The sequence below is a fragment of the Etheostoma spectabile genome, chromosome 7 (genome assembly GCF_008692095.1).
Source record: "Etheostoma spectabile isolate EspeVRDwgs_2016 chromosome 7, UIUC_Espe_1.0, whole genome shotgun sequence".
In the NCBI taxonomy this organism is placed as follows: domain Eukaryota; kingdom Metazoa; phylum Chordata; class Actinopteri; order Perciformes; family Percidae; genus Etheostoma; species Etheostoma spectabile.
In genome coordinates, this window is record NC_045739.1 from 6,166,106 (window position 1) to 6,180,311 (window position 14,206).

Consider the following 14,206-nt stretch of genomic DNA (forward strand, 5'->3'; position numbering starts at 1 on the left):
TGAAATCAAAGCCCACCCACAATTCATCAGAATGGACTAGATTAGATTTGATTTTGAGCTATTTTATGAATTACTAAACCAAATCAATATTCCTTGTGAACAAAAATGAAGACGTAATTTACCGGTTATCTTAAACGAAACTTTATTTCACTGAATGGTCTTTGACACTTTCCTATTTCTTACATGTATAGTGAAACTAGAATGGTTTTAAGATACATAAACACAAAGCTAGAATTACACCAACCATTGTTTACCTCCATGTCATCATTGCTTTTTAGAGCTATTCTAAATTTTCACAACCACGTGTGTGCACTGGGTAATAGACTGTTACAGAAGCAAATTTTTAGCCATAAGACTTGTCAGTAAAAACAAAGCAAGTAGATACCCGATATACAGACAGGCTTCGTTCCACATTCACTAACTGCATTTTCATCAAGCATAATAAGCTGACATGATTTTTTTTTTTCCTTTTTCTTTTTTAAACAGAAGATATTTCAATTCATTGGAGCATTGTCAGAATAAACAGACTGTCAGCTATAATGTGGAATGGTGTCTTCAACTACAATATGTGGAATGTAGTGGTGATAAATGGTATTGTGACACTGAGCTTCTTTCCAAAGTGATGGCTTGGGCGTCTCCAAATTGCACCTTCAAAATAGACCTGATTTTTGAGGCGATCATTCACACTAGCTATCCTTAACAGCAGAGAGATGCACCTGGGTAAAAACTGAGGTCAAGATTTAGCAATTAAAATTTGTCATGTCTTACTCGTTACCGTTAAGATTTCTTTAAACGACAAGCAGATGCTGCCAAAAAGGCTACAAGAGAAAGCCAGGCACAGATTTTTTTGGAGAAAACAACCACTTTAAGAGGAATATTTTGCAAGCAGGGTTGATACAGTGTGGTAAGACATTTTCAATTAACATCAATAAAAGGTTACTTTAGGTTTTACAAACAGATGATAGTCAATCTTGCAAAATACATGGAACCACATTTACGCACATACAATTTTCATTGTACTGATATCAAGCAGCACCTGAACAGTGAGTAAAACTACAATGACAATCCATACTTAGTTCAAAAAAACCCCAAAAGGAGCACTGCCTTTCCAAAAGCCTAATAAATGTGGAATGTCTGATGTCTGAGCAAATCTAACATGACAATTTAAAGGGGTCCCTTCAAAACTGAAGTTGTGAACATGATCAAGGAGCATTACACCAAGATGTCAGTGTCACAATACAGCCTGCCTCCTTTCTGTATGAGCCCACAGCAGAATTGCAGTTAGTTGTTAATACAGGATTGTACGCGTGTCTGGAAATTCAAACACAAAAACTGTTTTGGGGTTGTGAAGCAAATGGAACGCCTACCATCACAGTGTTTGGTGGAAATCAACTGCCAGTTTAATTACCATACAATAAAACCTGTAAATATCATGAGGAATCACAAATAAGAAAGTAACAAAAAAAGGGATGAAAAATGCACAACTAACTAGCTGGGACAAAGGGATTTGGAAGGACAATTAGAATTCACAACACCCACCTCCCCCCCAGGCCATACACACCCACACACAATCTTTCACATCCTCTCTCACTACATACAGACATACACACAAAGCCGACAAAAACAACAGCAACATGGACTCACTAATCAATACAACATGTTTCCACAAAGTGACTGAATCTGCTTACTGAAAATTACCCTGTCACCTCACAGTGAACTGAGAGGGGTAAACTAGTTGGTCAGGAGCAATTCAGGCTGCTTGTCATACAGAAGTGGGAGGAGCTGATGGAGTGGAGGGGGATGTATATAAGCTGTCTGTGTTTAAGATAAGAGTGTAGGTGGATTAACAGTGCAATTCCATTAGTTTTCCCCATCTCCGGTCTCTCCCTCATCTGCCTGGTTTTCTGATGTCCACAGCTGGGAACAGAAAATGAAAAACATTGTAATTTGTGTAATACATCAGGATCAATCCAAGGCAAAACAGCATATGGCTTAAAACTCACAGTCAGGTTGTCCCTTAGTAGTTGCATGATCAGGGTGCTGTCTTTGTAAGAGTCCTCGTTCAAAGTGTCAAGTTCAGCGATGGCGTCATCAAATGCCTGAAACACACAAGATAAGTATATAATAGTAATAAGACCAGCAGCATCCTTTGCATAGTTTGGCAGTAACTACGCAAAACTGATGTCTTTGAGAGTGAGTCAACACTAAAAACTACACAGCTCAAAATTGCAACCCTTGCAATGTATGCAAGGGATCAAATACACCTAAGGTGTCTGGCCATTTGTAATGTTTGTCTTCAAATCTTAAAAAGTACACTTAATGTAAAAAGTTTCAAAACTATGACATGGCTTTAGTTCATACCGTCTTAGCCAGGCTGCAGGCCTTGTCCGGGTTGTTGAGGATTTCATAGTAGAAGACTGAGAAGTTGAGGGCCAGGCCAAGCCGGATAGGGTGTGTTGGCTGCATCTCCCCCTTGCTGATGTCAAAAGCTTGCTGGTACGCCTTCTGGGAATTATCCACCGTATCTGTAGGAAAGAAAAGATGAACAAAATAATTAACCTTCACCATTTACAACACATTTTAAAGCAGTAATTGATTTTTGGCCACATGGGGGCAGCAAAACAAGCAAACATGGTGACACACTGTTTTGTATCCTTATAATTAAAATGACAAATGGTATACCAAACAGTTGCCTATTACATATTCAGCAGACCTGGAGAAACATTAGCATTAATTTGAAGTTGTATTTGTGTCTGCCTAGCACATGTAAGTCCAATATTCATTCTCCTCTTAGCATTGTTTCAGACTTCACCAAGTCCTGAGGGAAATAACTGTCTTTTTAGGTGGTAAATGCTCCACTCTTTTTACTAGCTAGGGGACAACTTTGTCTTTATTTGCTATTTTGTTTCTTGGCAGGTAGTCTGTCAAAAGGGCACTGCCTTTTTTTGTTGCTAACAAACAGCTGTGCTATTGCTGAAAACAAAGTGACGAGAGCTGTGTACCAAAATAAATTTGCAGGCAGTAACGTCAAAAAATTAGCTGAAAGACGCTACACAGAGCTGAGAGGGACTGAGGAGTTGGGTGATAACTCTCTGTGGGTCGTCACTACCAGTGACCCCTTTCAAATAGTTATTTGACCCATTGTTATTATAAAATATTCATTGATGCAGCTTTAAGCGCATCCTGTACAAATTTATAACTGTAATCCTGTCCTCACTTACCCTTTTTAGCATCCCCAGATGCAACCTCAGACAAGTATCTATAATAGTCGCCTTTCATTTTCAGATAGAACACCTTGCTCTCAGCAGCAGTTGCATTGCTAATGAGAAAGTTGTCCAGTAGCCCCTGAAAACAATAGTTAAATAGTTCAGTTTTGACATGATAAGGCTAAATTACACACGAGCAGTCTTTACAAGTGTATGAATTAGGAATGTCTTTGAACACCAATGAAATAAGAAACCCTTACGAGGACATCATGGCAGATTTCCTGCAGCTCTGCTTCAATCTTCTCCCGGTATTCACGTGCCATCTGCTGTTTTTTGTCATTGCCCTCAGTCTTCTGCTCGATGCTGGAGATGACGCGCCAGGATGAGCGGCGTGCTCCTACTACATTCTTGTAGGCAACAGAGAGAAGGTTACGCTCCTCATTTGATAACTCTGCACCTTGCTCTGTCACCGACTTCATGGCTGCGGCCATGTCGTCGTAGCGCTCAGCCTGCTCAGCAAGCTTGGCCTTCTGTACCAGGTCGTTCTTATCCATTTTCTAGACTGGGGGAAAGAATAATACTGTATTAGATGTTGTCATTTGTACTTAATCAAAAACAAGGATGAATGCTATCGTCCATTCACCAGACATTTCTGTGTGCTTTAAACACTTGTGTTGTGAACTACTATTATTTTGCTTTGGCAGACCAGGACTTTAAAGCAAGGAAACCACTAAATTCAATTGAAAGTGGGGATAAGCATTGCGAACTGGGCCCCTCTGGCAAGTGGGTCAACCATACACATCACTAGCTAAGGTTAGCTGCCAGCTTGCGTTAGTAGATAGGATTCTAATCCTTTCTCGTCCTTAGCCAAATTTTGACTGAATAGGACTGAATCCCTATCATCAGCAGTCTTAGCATCTACGATAATGTAGAATTTAATATGCACAACGGTTTACTGGCTCGTTTAATGTTGTTTCAATCACCAACCGAAGCCCTCCAGGGTCGGGTTTTATGCTGCATTCATGTGCTCCTCGGATTTCCCAAGTTATGTAGTCGTTCTTCCGACTTCGGTGTATTCGTGATCTTAAGACCGTAATGTGGGAAAAACATTGACGTTGAAAAGATATTTTGTATTTTATTGCTCAGAACGTTTCACAATAACTGTTAGTGTTTATTTCCACTTTGAAACTATGTATTAGTGATTTTGTCCCAGACGTGTACCAATTATTGTTAACTCAAATAAAAATCATATGTACTACTTGAACTAATAATGATTTAGCAAACATTTGCTTTCGTCCGCCATGTCAGCTCGTAATATCACGCCAACACGACAAGTAATACGCCTACTTTCCGCGTTGTTGGGACCATTCACGCAAATTTCCCCAGTCAGGAAATCATTTATCCGATTATTCCGACATGTCCCGAATGCGGCATTAATGCCCTCCCCTTATGTTGCTAACACAGCTAGCGGGATGCTACATCTAGCTAACTGATATTAACGTTAGCTTGTTATGTGCGGCCGATCTGAGCCATAATTTGTTTTGTTAATATTTAGCTACGTCAGCAACCTAACTGGATTAGATAACCTTACTGTTGCTAATTTGTCGTATTAATGATCACGAAAAGCGAATGGAGTGGCTAACAGTTAGCTAGCTAGCGTCTTCTAACGTAGCGTTACGGCTATTTGACGATAAGGTCCGTTAGCTAGCTAGGCCAGCAAAAGCAACGACTGACTTTCGTTTAAAAAAACACGGTTAGGGTGTTGCCAATCCACATTTGCCATTTTTGATAATACCCAGAAAACAAAATATTGTACTGCAATGCATTACTTTCACGTTTAATTCATTTTCAACAGCTGTATCACGGCCCGCCCCGGCTGACGAGCCTGTCAGAACAAAGTGTCATGGAATCCGACCGTCGTTTAGCTCACTGGTTAGCATTAGCTTCTAGCTAGCGAGCTAGCTAACCCACTAACGTTAGCCTTTACAAACCCAGCTAGCTAGCTCCGTTATCATGGTGACTTCTCTACAGGATTCAATCGAACACGATGAAGCAGCCATTCTAACATTAAGCTACGAATAAAAATATCTAATATTATAATGCGCTATGTATACATTGTGATGTTATTACACTTACAATATTGGCGACTTTTAGTCCTGCTTTTTTTTCTCTCTCTCTGGACGATTCAGCCTCCGTCCTCCGTCTCGCTCAGCGTATCGTTCAGGGCAGTACCACTTCCGCTACACTAGCACTTCTGTTTCCTCTTTTCTCACCACACATCTGTCTTACGTAATGCTAACACTGCCCATACGCTAAATACGATAATTAATCAAGTCAAACTTAAAATATCGATTTTCTAAAACACGTACTTTGTGCGCTCACATCACATTTTCATAATCTAATTGATTTTAAAGTTACCATTTTCACAATAGGCGGTTTAACCATGGTTGAAATGGTTACATGGGGATTTTTTTTAATTCAAATATAATTAAAACAAAATAATGCATATTAGCCTAGTTGCTGATCCTTGTCTGGCAGCGGCTTTATGTTTTAGTTACTCAGACAGAATTAACATTATCCAAGACTGGGCACACGGTGGAAAACCCGTTTATAGCATAGGCCTACTGCTTTAACATGAGCTGTCTGCAGCAGCATTCAAAAGTCACACAACTATAACAATTGTGGGCGGGAAATCTGGAGACTCCTATACTTGTATGGATACATCTGATTAGTAACTGGGACTCTTTATACATGTAAGAAAGCTCTTTTTGCTTTCCATCGTGCACAGCAAGGTCAAAGGTAAAGTCAGCCGCACAGTGTGACCACTGGAACAAGCAGGGCTTCGGTGTTTTGCTCAAGGGCACTTTAGCAGTTCAAATGTTGTCAGTGCAGGGGCTTGGACATGATAATCACAATCAATAAAAACAAGCTGGACATCTTTAAACCTTTCAATGTTTAATCCTTGCATGAGTGCATATGATAACAGTGATGTAAATGATAAACATTTTTATTATTGTGTTTCCTTCAGTTTTTTTTAATAATCAGTTTATAAAATGTCATAAAATAGCAAAACATTCCCAGAGCCCAAGGATAGATCTTCAAGTTGCTTGTTTTGTTTGAACAAAAGTCCAATACAATATTTAATTTGTTGTGAAATAACACAACTCCTCACATTGATGTTTTATGCACGATGAAGGATTGAATCAATTGAATTGATTAATTTTCTGCAGATTAACTATAAATTATCTGACTACTCCTTTCAGCACTATATACCAGTTTTTTACATTTTCAGTAGTAAAGCTAACAGAACTAGATGTTTCAATCCCTTTAGTAGGAAACTCTTTACAGTAGCAGTCGGTGTGGAGTGGTGAAAAGGAGGGTAAGGTGTGTCACTTGGGACATCAGGTGGGCACCCTGCTTCATCGACGTTTCGCTGAAGCCCACAACATCTCCAAAGGGCTCAACAGTGTTCCCAGCGTCCCAGGTGCACCCCCTCCAAGCCATACCCTCCATTTCCCTTATGGGCTCTGCATGGCAGGGGCGTCCTTCTCCCTGAGTCGGGACCAAGCCTGACCGCATACCATCTGTTTCTACCTTGCTGCCCAGTTGGGGTCCTTACGCTTCATTCAGAGCCAGTTACTGTTTTTTCTTGGCAGCACTTGACATGGACTTGATGGCCTGTTGGAGCGAGCGACCCTTCACCCTTATTTTTCTCAGCAAACTGGTGGTAGATGTGGAAACAAATCCCTTGCAACCAACCTCTACTGGGAAGATGCTGGTCTTCCAACCGTCCTGGGACGCTTCAGCTGCCAGGTTAGAATATGAATTATTTGCCCTCTCATAAGCCTCTTGAACCCCATATTCCCATGGTACTGTTAATTCCACAACACATGCCAGCTTTGTTGTTGGAGACCACAGTACCATATCTGGCCGGAGTGTTGTGGCCACTATTTCTGGGGGATACACAAGCTTCTTATCAAGGTCCACTTCCAGTTTCCAATCCTGCGCTGACTGCAGGATGCTTGCATCCTTGTGTGATGCTCTTGATTTTGGCCAGCTGGTATGAAATTTGTGAAGTTGACCTGTCCTGCTATTTGTGGTGGTACATTTCTGCACCACTAGGCAATAACTGACTATAGCGTGTATGCAGAGTACTTATAGTACTTATATAATAGTAATATTAATAGTTGTATTACCTCTGTGGAGAGAAAGCATGTTTATTTTCCAGGTGAGAAGATTGGACACCTCCCATTTATAGCTGTGAATAGAGAAAAGCTACTTGTATTCAGTTAACTTGAACGCTAAAATGTCCATCATAATTTTGGAAAAGGGATACAGCTGCACACTAGAACTCATCAATGGCAAGCTGATTAATAAACCAACATAAGTAAAATACTCCATCACCCTCAAAACTGTCTCTTTCTTGAGAAATAGTCACTTGTAAGAGGGGAACCGCCCACTCCCAGAGAGACAGAGTGCATTAACTGCTGTTACTGAACTGGTACTGACATTAGGCTGAAAAAGGGACAAACAGTATTCAACAAAAAAGAAGAAGATGCTTTTCAGTTTGGTGTGGCTCTGGCAATTCATTTCATAAATCACTCCATTTTTCCATCAATTACTGGAATTGAAGACCACAGTTTTTCCAGAAACAATCTTTTGTCAGTAAAAGTAAAATTTAAAAGCAGCTTTCATTATGATTTATTGAATGATTTGCCTACACATATTTTAATCACCACTTTGCTCCATATCAACAGACACTCTTCCTGTGTGTTTGCTATACACAAAAATACAATATATAGTTTTTAGACTCACCCTGAGATCATCACAAACACAGCCTGTATTGAGTTAAAGTTTTTCTTTTCTTACTCGACAGCGTACTGCCAGTTTAATAAAAAAATAAAAAAAAACTGGATGGAAATGTACCCTGCTCATATGTACCTCAGATCCCAGCCTAGCAGACGGACACTCTCTTCTCTCACCAGCAACTAGGAAACAATGATGCAGTTAAGGACTTTCATTTTTACATCTATTTTGCTCCCATGGATACTGTCTTCTGCGGCAAAAGATGAATACATGGAAGTCAGAAAACTTACGGTAAAAGCATCTTTTGTCAAGAAGCCAGTCGAAGAAATGCATAATATGTTTGAGTCGGGAAGAAGCTTTAACAACGAGTTATCCTTTTTCACAGACCTTTCCAGACTATGGCACCCTTCAAGACTCAGACACCCACCCAGCAGCAGCTCCAAAAGCTAATGGTAAGGTTTGTTTAAACAGGTAAATAGTTTATAAACAACTGTTTCAAAGCCGATTATGCAACCCTTTCTGAGGGATTCTTTCCCATTTTTGTGAACGTAGCTAAAGCCCACATTATGTAATAATGGGGTCGGTCTGGAAGTGGGAAGTGTCCCCAACTAAACTATGTGTAGTGCGCTTTAAGCTGCACAGTTACTTCGCTGAGACCAATTAGTCGACTTTTTCATAAGTAAAACAAGGAAGAAAAAAACTTTTGTGTACAAGGGTGATGAAATAAACACTGTGATGGTTTCAGAGATGCCGACCTGTCTGCTGTGTGTTTGCCTGAGTGGATCTGTTTACTGTGAGGAGGTGTCCCCTGAAATGTCAGCCATCCCAGCACTGCCAAAGGAAACAGAACACCTCTATGCACGTTTCAACAAAATCACAAAAATAAGAAACAAAGACTTTGCAGACATGGGTAAACAGAAGTCATTATGATATTTAACTCTTTAGCGAATGCCACCTTTTAAGCTCTCTCCCCTTTTTGTGCCTTTTTCCTCCAGCCACATTAAAAAGAATTGACCTTACTGGCAATCTCATCGCTGAGATCGACGACGGAGCTTTTTCAAAACTCTCAGATCTTGAGGAGCTCACTCTTGCAGAAAACAGACTGACTAAACTTCCCATGCTGCCCGTCAAGCTGGTGTCATTCAATGCCAATTTCAACCATCTTAAAACCCAGGGTGTGAAGGCAACTGCTTTTAAAGTAAGAAAGCCAACTGATCTAATTTTAAAAAAAAGTTTGCAGACATGATGTACTTTGAGTTTAGATGTTTAACACAACGAGTTGCCCGATTCAAAATAGCGGTCTTTTGTTGTTGCAGAAACTCACGAGACTGGCATATCTTTACCTTGGAAACAATGAACTGACGGCAGTGCCCCAACTTCCAGAATCTCTTTACACCGTGCACCTGCATGTAAGTGTATCAGTATTTACTGCAATCACAGAAATGAATCAGAGTAGCTCTGAAGACGCAATTTGATTACTTTTTTTTCTCCCTGCGGCGCAAGTAGTTGTAGCTACATGTTGTGTCCTTGGATTGTCTCTCCTGTTTGTTCTGCAGAACAACAAGATCTCCACAGTAACGGATGAGACATTCTGCAAAGGTAACAACAGTCACTACATCCGGACCAACATGGACGAGTTGAGACTGGACGGGAACCCTGTCGTGCTGTCGAAGCACCCGAACAGCTTCATCTGTCTGCGCTCTCTCCCTTTTGGATGGTACAACTGAAATAACCAAAGCCTGCTTTTTTTTTTTTGAAGGGAAATAAATGATACAGACACATATGGTAAAATACTTTTTTGCAAAATGCAGTTCTTAATTTAGATTTTAAATACTCAAATCTACCGTACAGTTCAAGACTTTGACAGTTTTTCATTTTCACACAGAAAACGTATAATCGCAGAACAGCAGTATTTTAAACAAGTTTGTGTGTTTTTTGTTTCTTATCAAACTCTATCTACCAGTAATGAACACATCTGTGCAAAATCATCCAAGATTATTTCTTGCATTTTCTTTTTTGTTACAATTTGGTTGAGACTGGTTTGTCTTGGCAGGTGCTATGCAACGCTTGAAACCTGACCCATCAAAATTGACTTGTTGTCAAATCCAAATGAGACCATTATTACATCGTTTCATTTGATTTTCGCTTTTTTTTAGCTAAAAATCATATTAACAATAAACTTGCATGTTTCTCCATCAGCCTTTCACTCTTTACTCCTTCATAACTGTGATACAGTTGTTGTAACATACTATGAAGTCCATTCCAGCCTGTTGGAAACAAGTAAGGGAGCGTGGGTCCAAGAATGTGTCCCTAGAGGACACACGTGAAGTCCACATTAAATCCGACCTTCCTTCACTTGGCTGCAGGCTCTTCAACAACTATCACACCATCTGCTATCTTCTGCATGTACTCCCGCTCTGATCGTTTTCTTCGGTAGACATCATCTAGAAAGAAAACAGAATTAAAGAAAACGGATTTAAGAGACTGAAATGAGACACCTGTGATACAGGCAGTTTCGACTCAGCTAAAACTGCAGTGAGTAATTAACAACACGAGTTCTGACTGCACTCCATTTAGGTGAGCCGGTTCCAGGACGCAGGCTCACTAGCAGTGCTTACTGGGATACTTAATATAAGTGAGCCATCTTTTACACGATTTGTTTACACCTTTCCTTTACTGCAGTGAAAAATTAAAATGTCTGCAGTGAAAACGATCTACACCAAGACAAGACTCAAACCAAAGCAGCTGGAATTCTTTCTTATTTTTTTAAAATCCTTTCCACGTGTGCTTTTCATACTGTGACATCTTGTGTGAAAAAGTCTGTAAGTTATCCTTCGGACTAATGATAGTTTGCAACTACAGCGGATACAGTGGGTACGGAAAGTATTCAGACCACTTTACATTTGTCACTCTTTGTTTCATTGCAGCCATTTTCCAAAAATCCCAAAAAAGTTCATTTAATTTCTTATTAATGAATACTTATGACCATGTGATATTTCAGTTTGTTTTTTTATAAATTTGCAAACATTTCTACATTTCTGTTTTTTTCCTGTCAAGATGGGATGCTGAATGTACATTAATGAGAAATAAAATGTACTTTTTTGATTTTTGAAAAATTTTGGAAAATGAAACAAAGACTGAAAAATGTAAAGGGCTCTGAATACTTTCCGTACCCACTGTATATAAAAAGGAAACTAAATAAGGAATGAAAAGAGGGATGATATTGAGTCTCTTCTCTGTAGAGGGGAATGTCTCTATATCCCTAAATGGCCTCAGAATACTACAAATGCTACAAAATATGCAGGGCAGCTTCTTTTGTGTTTTTTAACACAAGAGTCTTTTGACAAATTTGAGCTCTTCTGAAATGGCACATCTGGAACAAATGGATGTGGGTTCGTGGAGAGTAGAAACACATTAGGGTTATTTTTCCTTTTAAATTTTTTGAGTGATCCAACATCCACTGTGTTCTCTTGGCAGGTGTAGCTACAGACATATCAACGCAATATCAACAATGTGATATACTGAATAGTGGAAATTGCTTTACTTAAGTACTAATCTAAAAGTATAAAGTTTGAGGTACTTCTACTTGAGTTCATTTCTTTTCATGCTACTTTATAGAACTTCTACTTGACTACATTTCAGCGGGAAATATTGTAGGCTACTGAATTTATTTGGCAGGCATAGCTACTAGTTACTTTGAAGACTCATTTTTGTTGTCATATTTTCATAATATACATTATGGTGTCTTTTTAGTTTTTCTTGTCTTTTTAGTCTGTATCAGGGTCTAATGATATAAGTTACCAGTATTTGTTTGTGTGAGACAACAAAAATATTACCACTTCAACGAATACTGAGGTACTAAATCAAGATATATTGTGATATATTTCTCTGTTAGCAGCTGTGCATGCAGTGTCCTGCAGATGCCTGACCCATTTAACTGCCTGCACTGTGCGTTTCTTAAAAATAAAAAAAATAAAGGTTTTCCACCTTTCTCAGTTTTTCCAGATTTACTAATGACAGCAGGGCAGAGGAGGAGAGGAACGTTTGAGCATGTTTGAAAGACCAACAAGGCCGTTATGTGCGTCCCAAATCTGTATACAAGCACAGTCCTAACCGTAGGTCCACTGTAATGAATTACTTACAGACATGCAACATGGCATTGCATTGCAACAGTTAAAGTCCCCCTCCAGACACATTTTAAAGTATGTAAATAAATACTCTGTTATGGTAAATATGCTGTTTACCATGTTTTTCCAACATACAAAGTAAGGGGCTGGAAGCACTTCTACTGTTTCTCCCTCGCTGCTCCTCCAGGTTGAGACTCCTGATGTCACGGAGTCCCATGGTCGGTTGTTACGGAGTTCCACCAGACTCAGATTTGGAGTCTGTTATGCACTTAAACCAGCGACTTGCATACGTACAGTATCATGACTGGCAGTGACTGACACAGCTACAATGACAGTGTGTTTTCACTCTCTGTACTGGATGTATGTGTCTATAGGCAGCATCATTTCCACGTTTCCCATTCACTGTCCAGGCCGCTGGGCAATGCATTCTGGTAGCATCGCAGCCACTTTTGAGAGACGGACAGTTGAGTTGCCTGCTCCTTACTTGCATGAACATGGGGTCCAGGCTACTTTAAGTAAATTAGGAGCAGCTCAACTCACCCCCTCTTAAAAAGTCAAGAAAATCAAGAAAAAATTTAAAATGAAGATTGCCAGTATTTAGCAGCTGCATAGCTTATTTCTTGCCTAAAATCTTTTGAGAAACACATAGCAGTGCACTACTTTCATGAAAACACCATTGTGCAAACCGTGACAGTCTGCTCTGTGCTGTCTCAGGTTTCTTTGCTAGCTTTTGGGTATTAGACAGCGATTGGTTTACAAAATTGTGATGTACATATTACAATTTTCCAGGACACAAGTCGGTATAGTCAGGGTCAGATATTTTAGGGGACATAAACATTCCCAAAAACACATTTTTCAGTGAAGGGTGGCTTTAATGTTAAGTGAAGTAGCTTGCCAGACATAAGTAAGTAATTCACTCTGGCAAGTCAGGAGATATTATGTACTGCAAATGTTGCTACTTAGCAATTTTGGTCTATTTGTTTACAGACGTACAGCTATTTTCAACAGACTTAGCTACATGCGAAGACCCAGGGCTAACAGGCTAACAGAAGTCCACATCATGCTAACGTCAGCTAACGTTAGTGTAAATCCAAAGTCAAAAAAAATAAGGATTAAACGTTACCGCTGAGAAGAAACTCAACTTCCGAGTTTACACTTACAGAAAGTCTCCCTTCCTATCCTCACGTTGATCATGATCCACTCCATGACGCCTCCGATGCAAAAGAAGATGGGAAGAAACCTGTACGTCCCGAGACGTTGTTTACCCGGGACAAGGCTCAGTAGATATTTAATGTTATTATTCCTATTAAACATCCTGGCTAACATACATAAGACATAAGTCTACAGTGTCAGTCTTAAGTCTTCAATGCGGCAAGAAAAAAACTGCTGTTTACAGGCTAGAGCAGGCATTGACTTTTCGCATGTCCTTCACACTTGTAACAAGAACAGACGTGAGCAGAGAGTGCGCTTGTTTTGTTTCCCGGCGTAAAGAAAACGGGCGGTTTAAAACGAGCTGTCAAGAATCTACAGCAGCTCGACGTTGGTTTTTAAAACGAACGCACCGGAACATCCGGTTGTGTTTTCTTTGTCATTAGATCTTAAAACGCTAAAAGATGAATGCAAAAAATATATGTACAAAAAAAAATAGTTCAAAGGTTATGTTAAAAAAATTGATGATTGAGTTTTTTAGTCATGTTTCTCAAAGCAACCACATTTCTTAACACTAAGATGAGACCTGGATCATGGACACAGATGAAAAAACTTGTGTAGCATAGTGAACAAGTGCAGAAAGAAATACAGGCTAATGTGGTTGCTAAATCTTGTAATTGGATTTGATACTCAGATTAATTTTATAGATGTCAGCATGTTTCTGTTCTATTGGGATTCAATAAATAATCAACTAAATAGGTCAATGAATGGAAGTCCAGTGACACCACAGGGTTGCACTGGCATACAAATGAAGTTTAACATGGCTAGTATTTCTTTGTTTTTACAATTACATACACTTATTTTTAACTAATGAATAATGAGTAGTACAATTGCTTAAAAAATCCTAGCATTTTATTT

At 39.5% G+C, this 14,206-nt stretch overlaps 3 protein-coding genes across 3 annotated transcripts; 1 reads left to right on the forward strand and 2 right to left on the reverse strand.

Annotated features, from left to right (window-relative positions):
• Positions 1-451: 451 nt before the first annotated feature.
• LOC116693179 (14-3-3 protein beta/alpha-1) lies at positions 452-5,547 on the reverse strand. Its single transcript, XM_032521972.1, has 6 exons — positions 5,343-5,547; positions 3,467-3,768; positions 3,222-3,345; positions 2,362-2,525; positions 2,004-2,099; positions 452-1,917 (listed from the first exon to the last, which is right to left on the reverse strand). The coding sequence occupies exons 2-6, from the start codon at positions 3,758-3,760 to the stop codon at positions 1,861-1,863; spliced, it is 735 nt and encodes a 244-aa protein (XP_032377863.1). The 5' UTR covers positions 3,761-3,768; positions 5,343-5,547; the 3' UTR covers positions 452-1,860.
• Positions 5,548-8,116: 2,569 nt separating this feature from the next.
• On the forward strand, positions 8,117-10,210 carry ognb (osteoglycin, paralog b). The gene is made up of 6 exons (XM_032521970.1): positions 8,117-8,303; positions 8,398-8,464; positions 8,758-8,922; positions 9,008-9,210; positions 9,329-9,421; positions 9,569-10,210. Exons 1-6 carry the CDS (start codon positions 8,205-8,207, stop codon positions 9,737-9,739), a joined length of 798 nt encoding a protein of 265 aa, XP_032377861.1. The 5' UTR covers positions 8,117-8,204; the 3' UTR covers positions 9,740-10,210.
• Positions 8,209-13,701, reverse strand: uqcc5 (ubiquinol-cytochrome c reductase complex assembly factor 5). Its single transcript, XM_032521975.1, has 3 exons — positions 13,300-13,701; positions 8,714-10,456; positions 8,209-8,639 (listed from the first exon to the last, which is right to left on the reverse strand). The coding sequence occupies exons 1-2, from the start codon at positions 13,463-13,465 to the stop codon at positions 10,365-10,367; spliced, it is 258 nt and encodes an 85-aa protein (XP_032377866.1). The 5' UTR covers positions 13,466-13,701; the 3' UTR covers positions 8,209-8,639; positions 8,714-10,364.
• Positions 13,702-14,206: the final 505 nt, after the last annotated feature.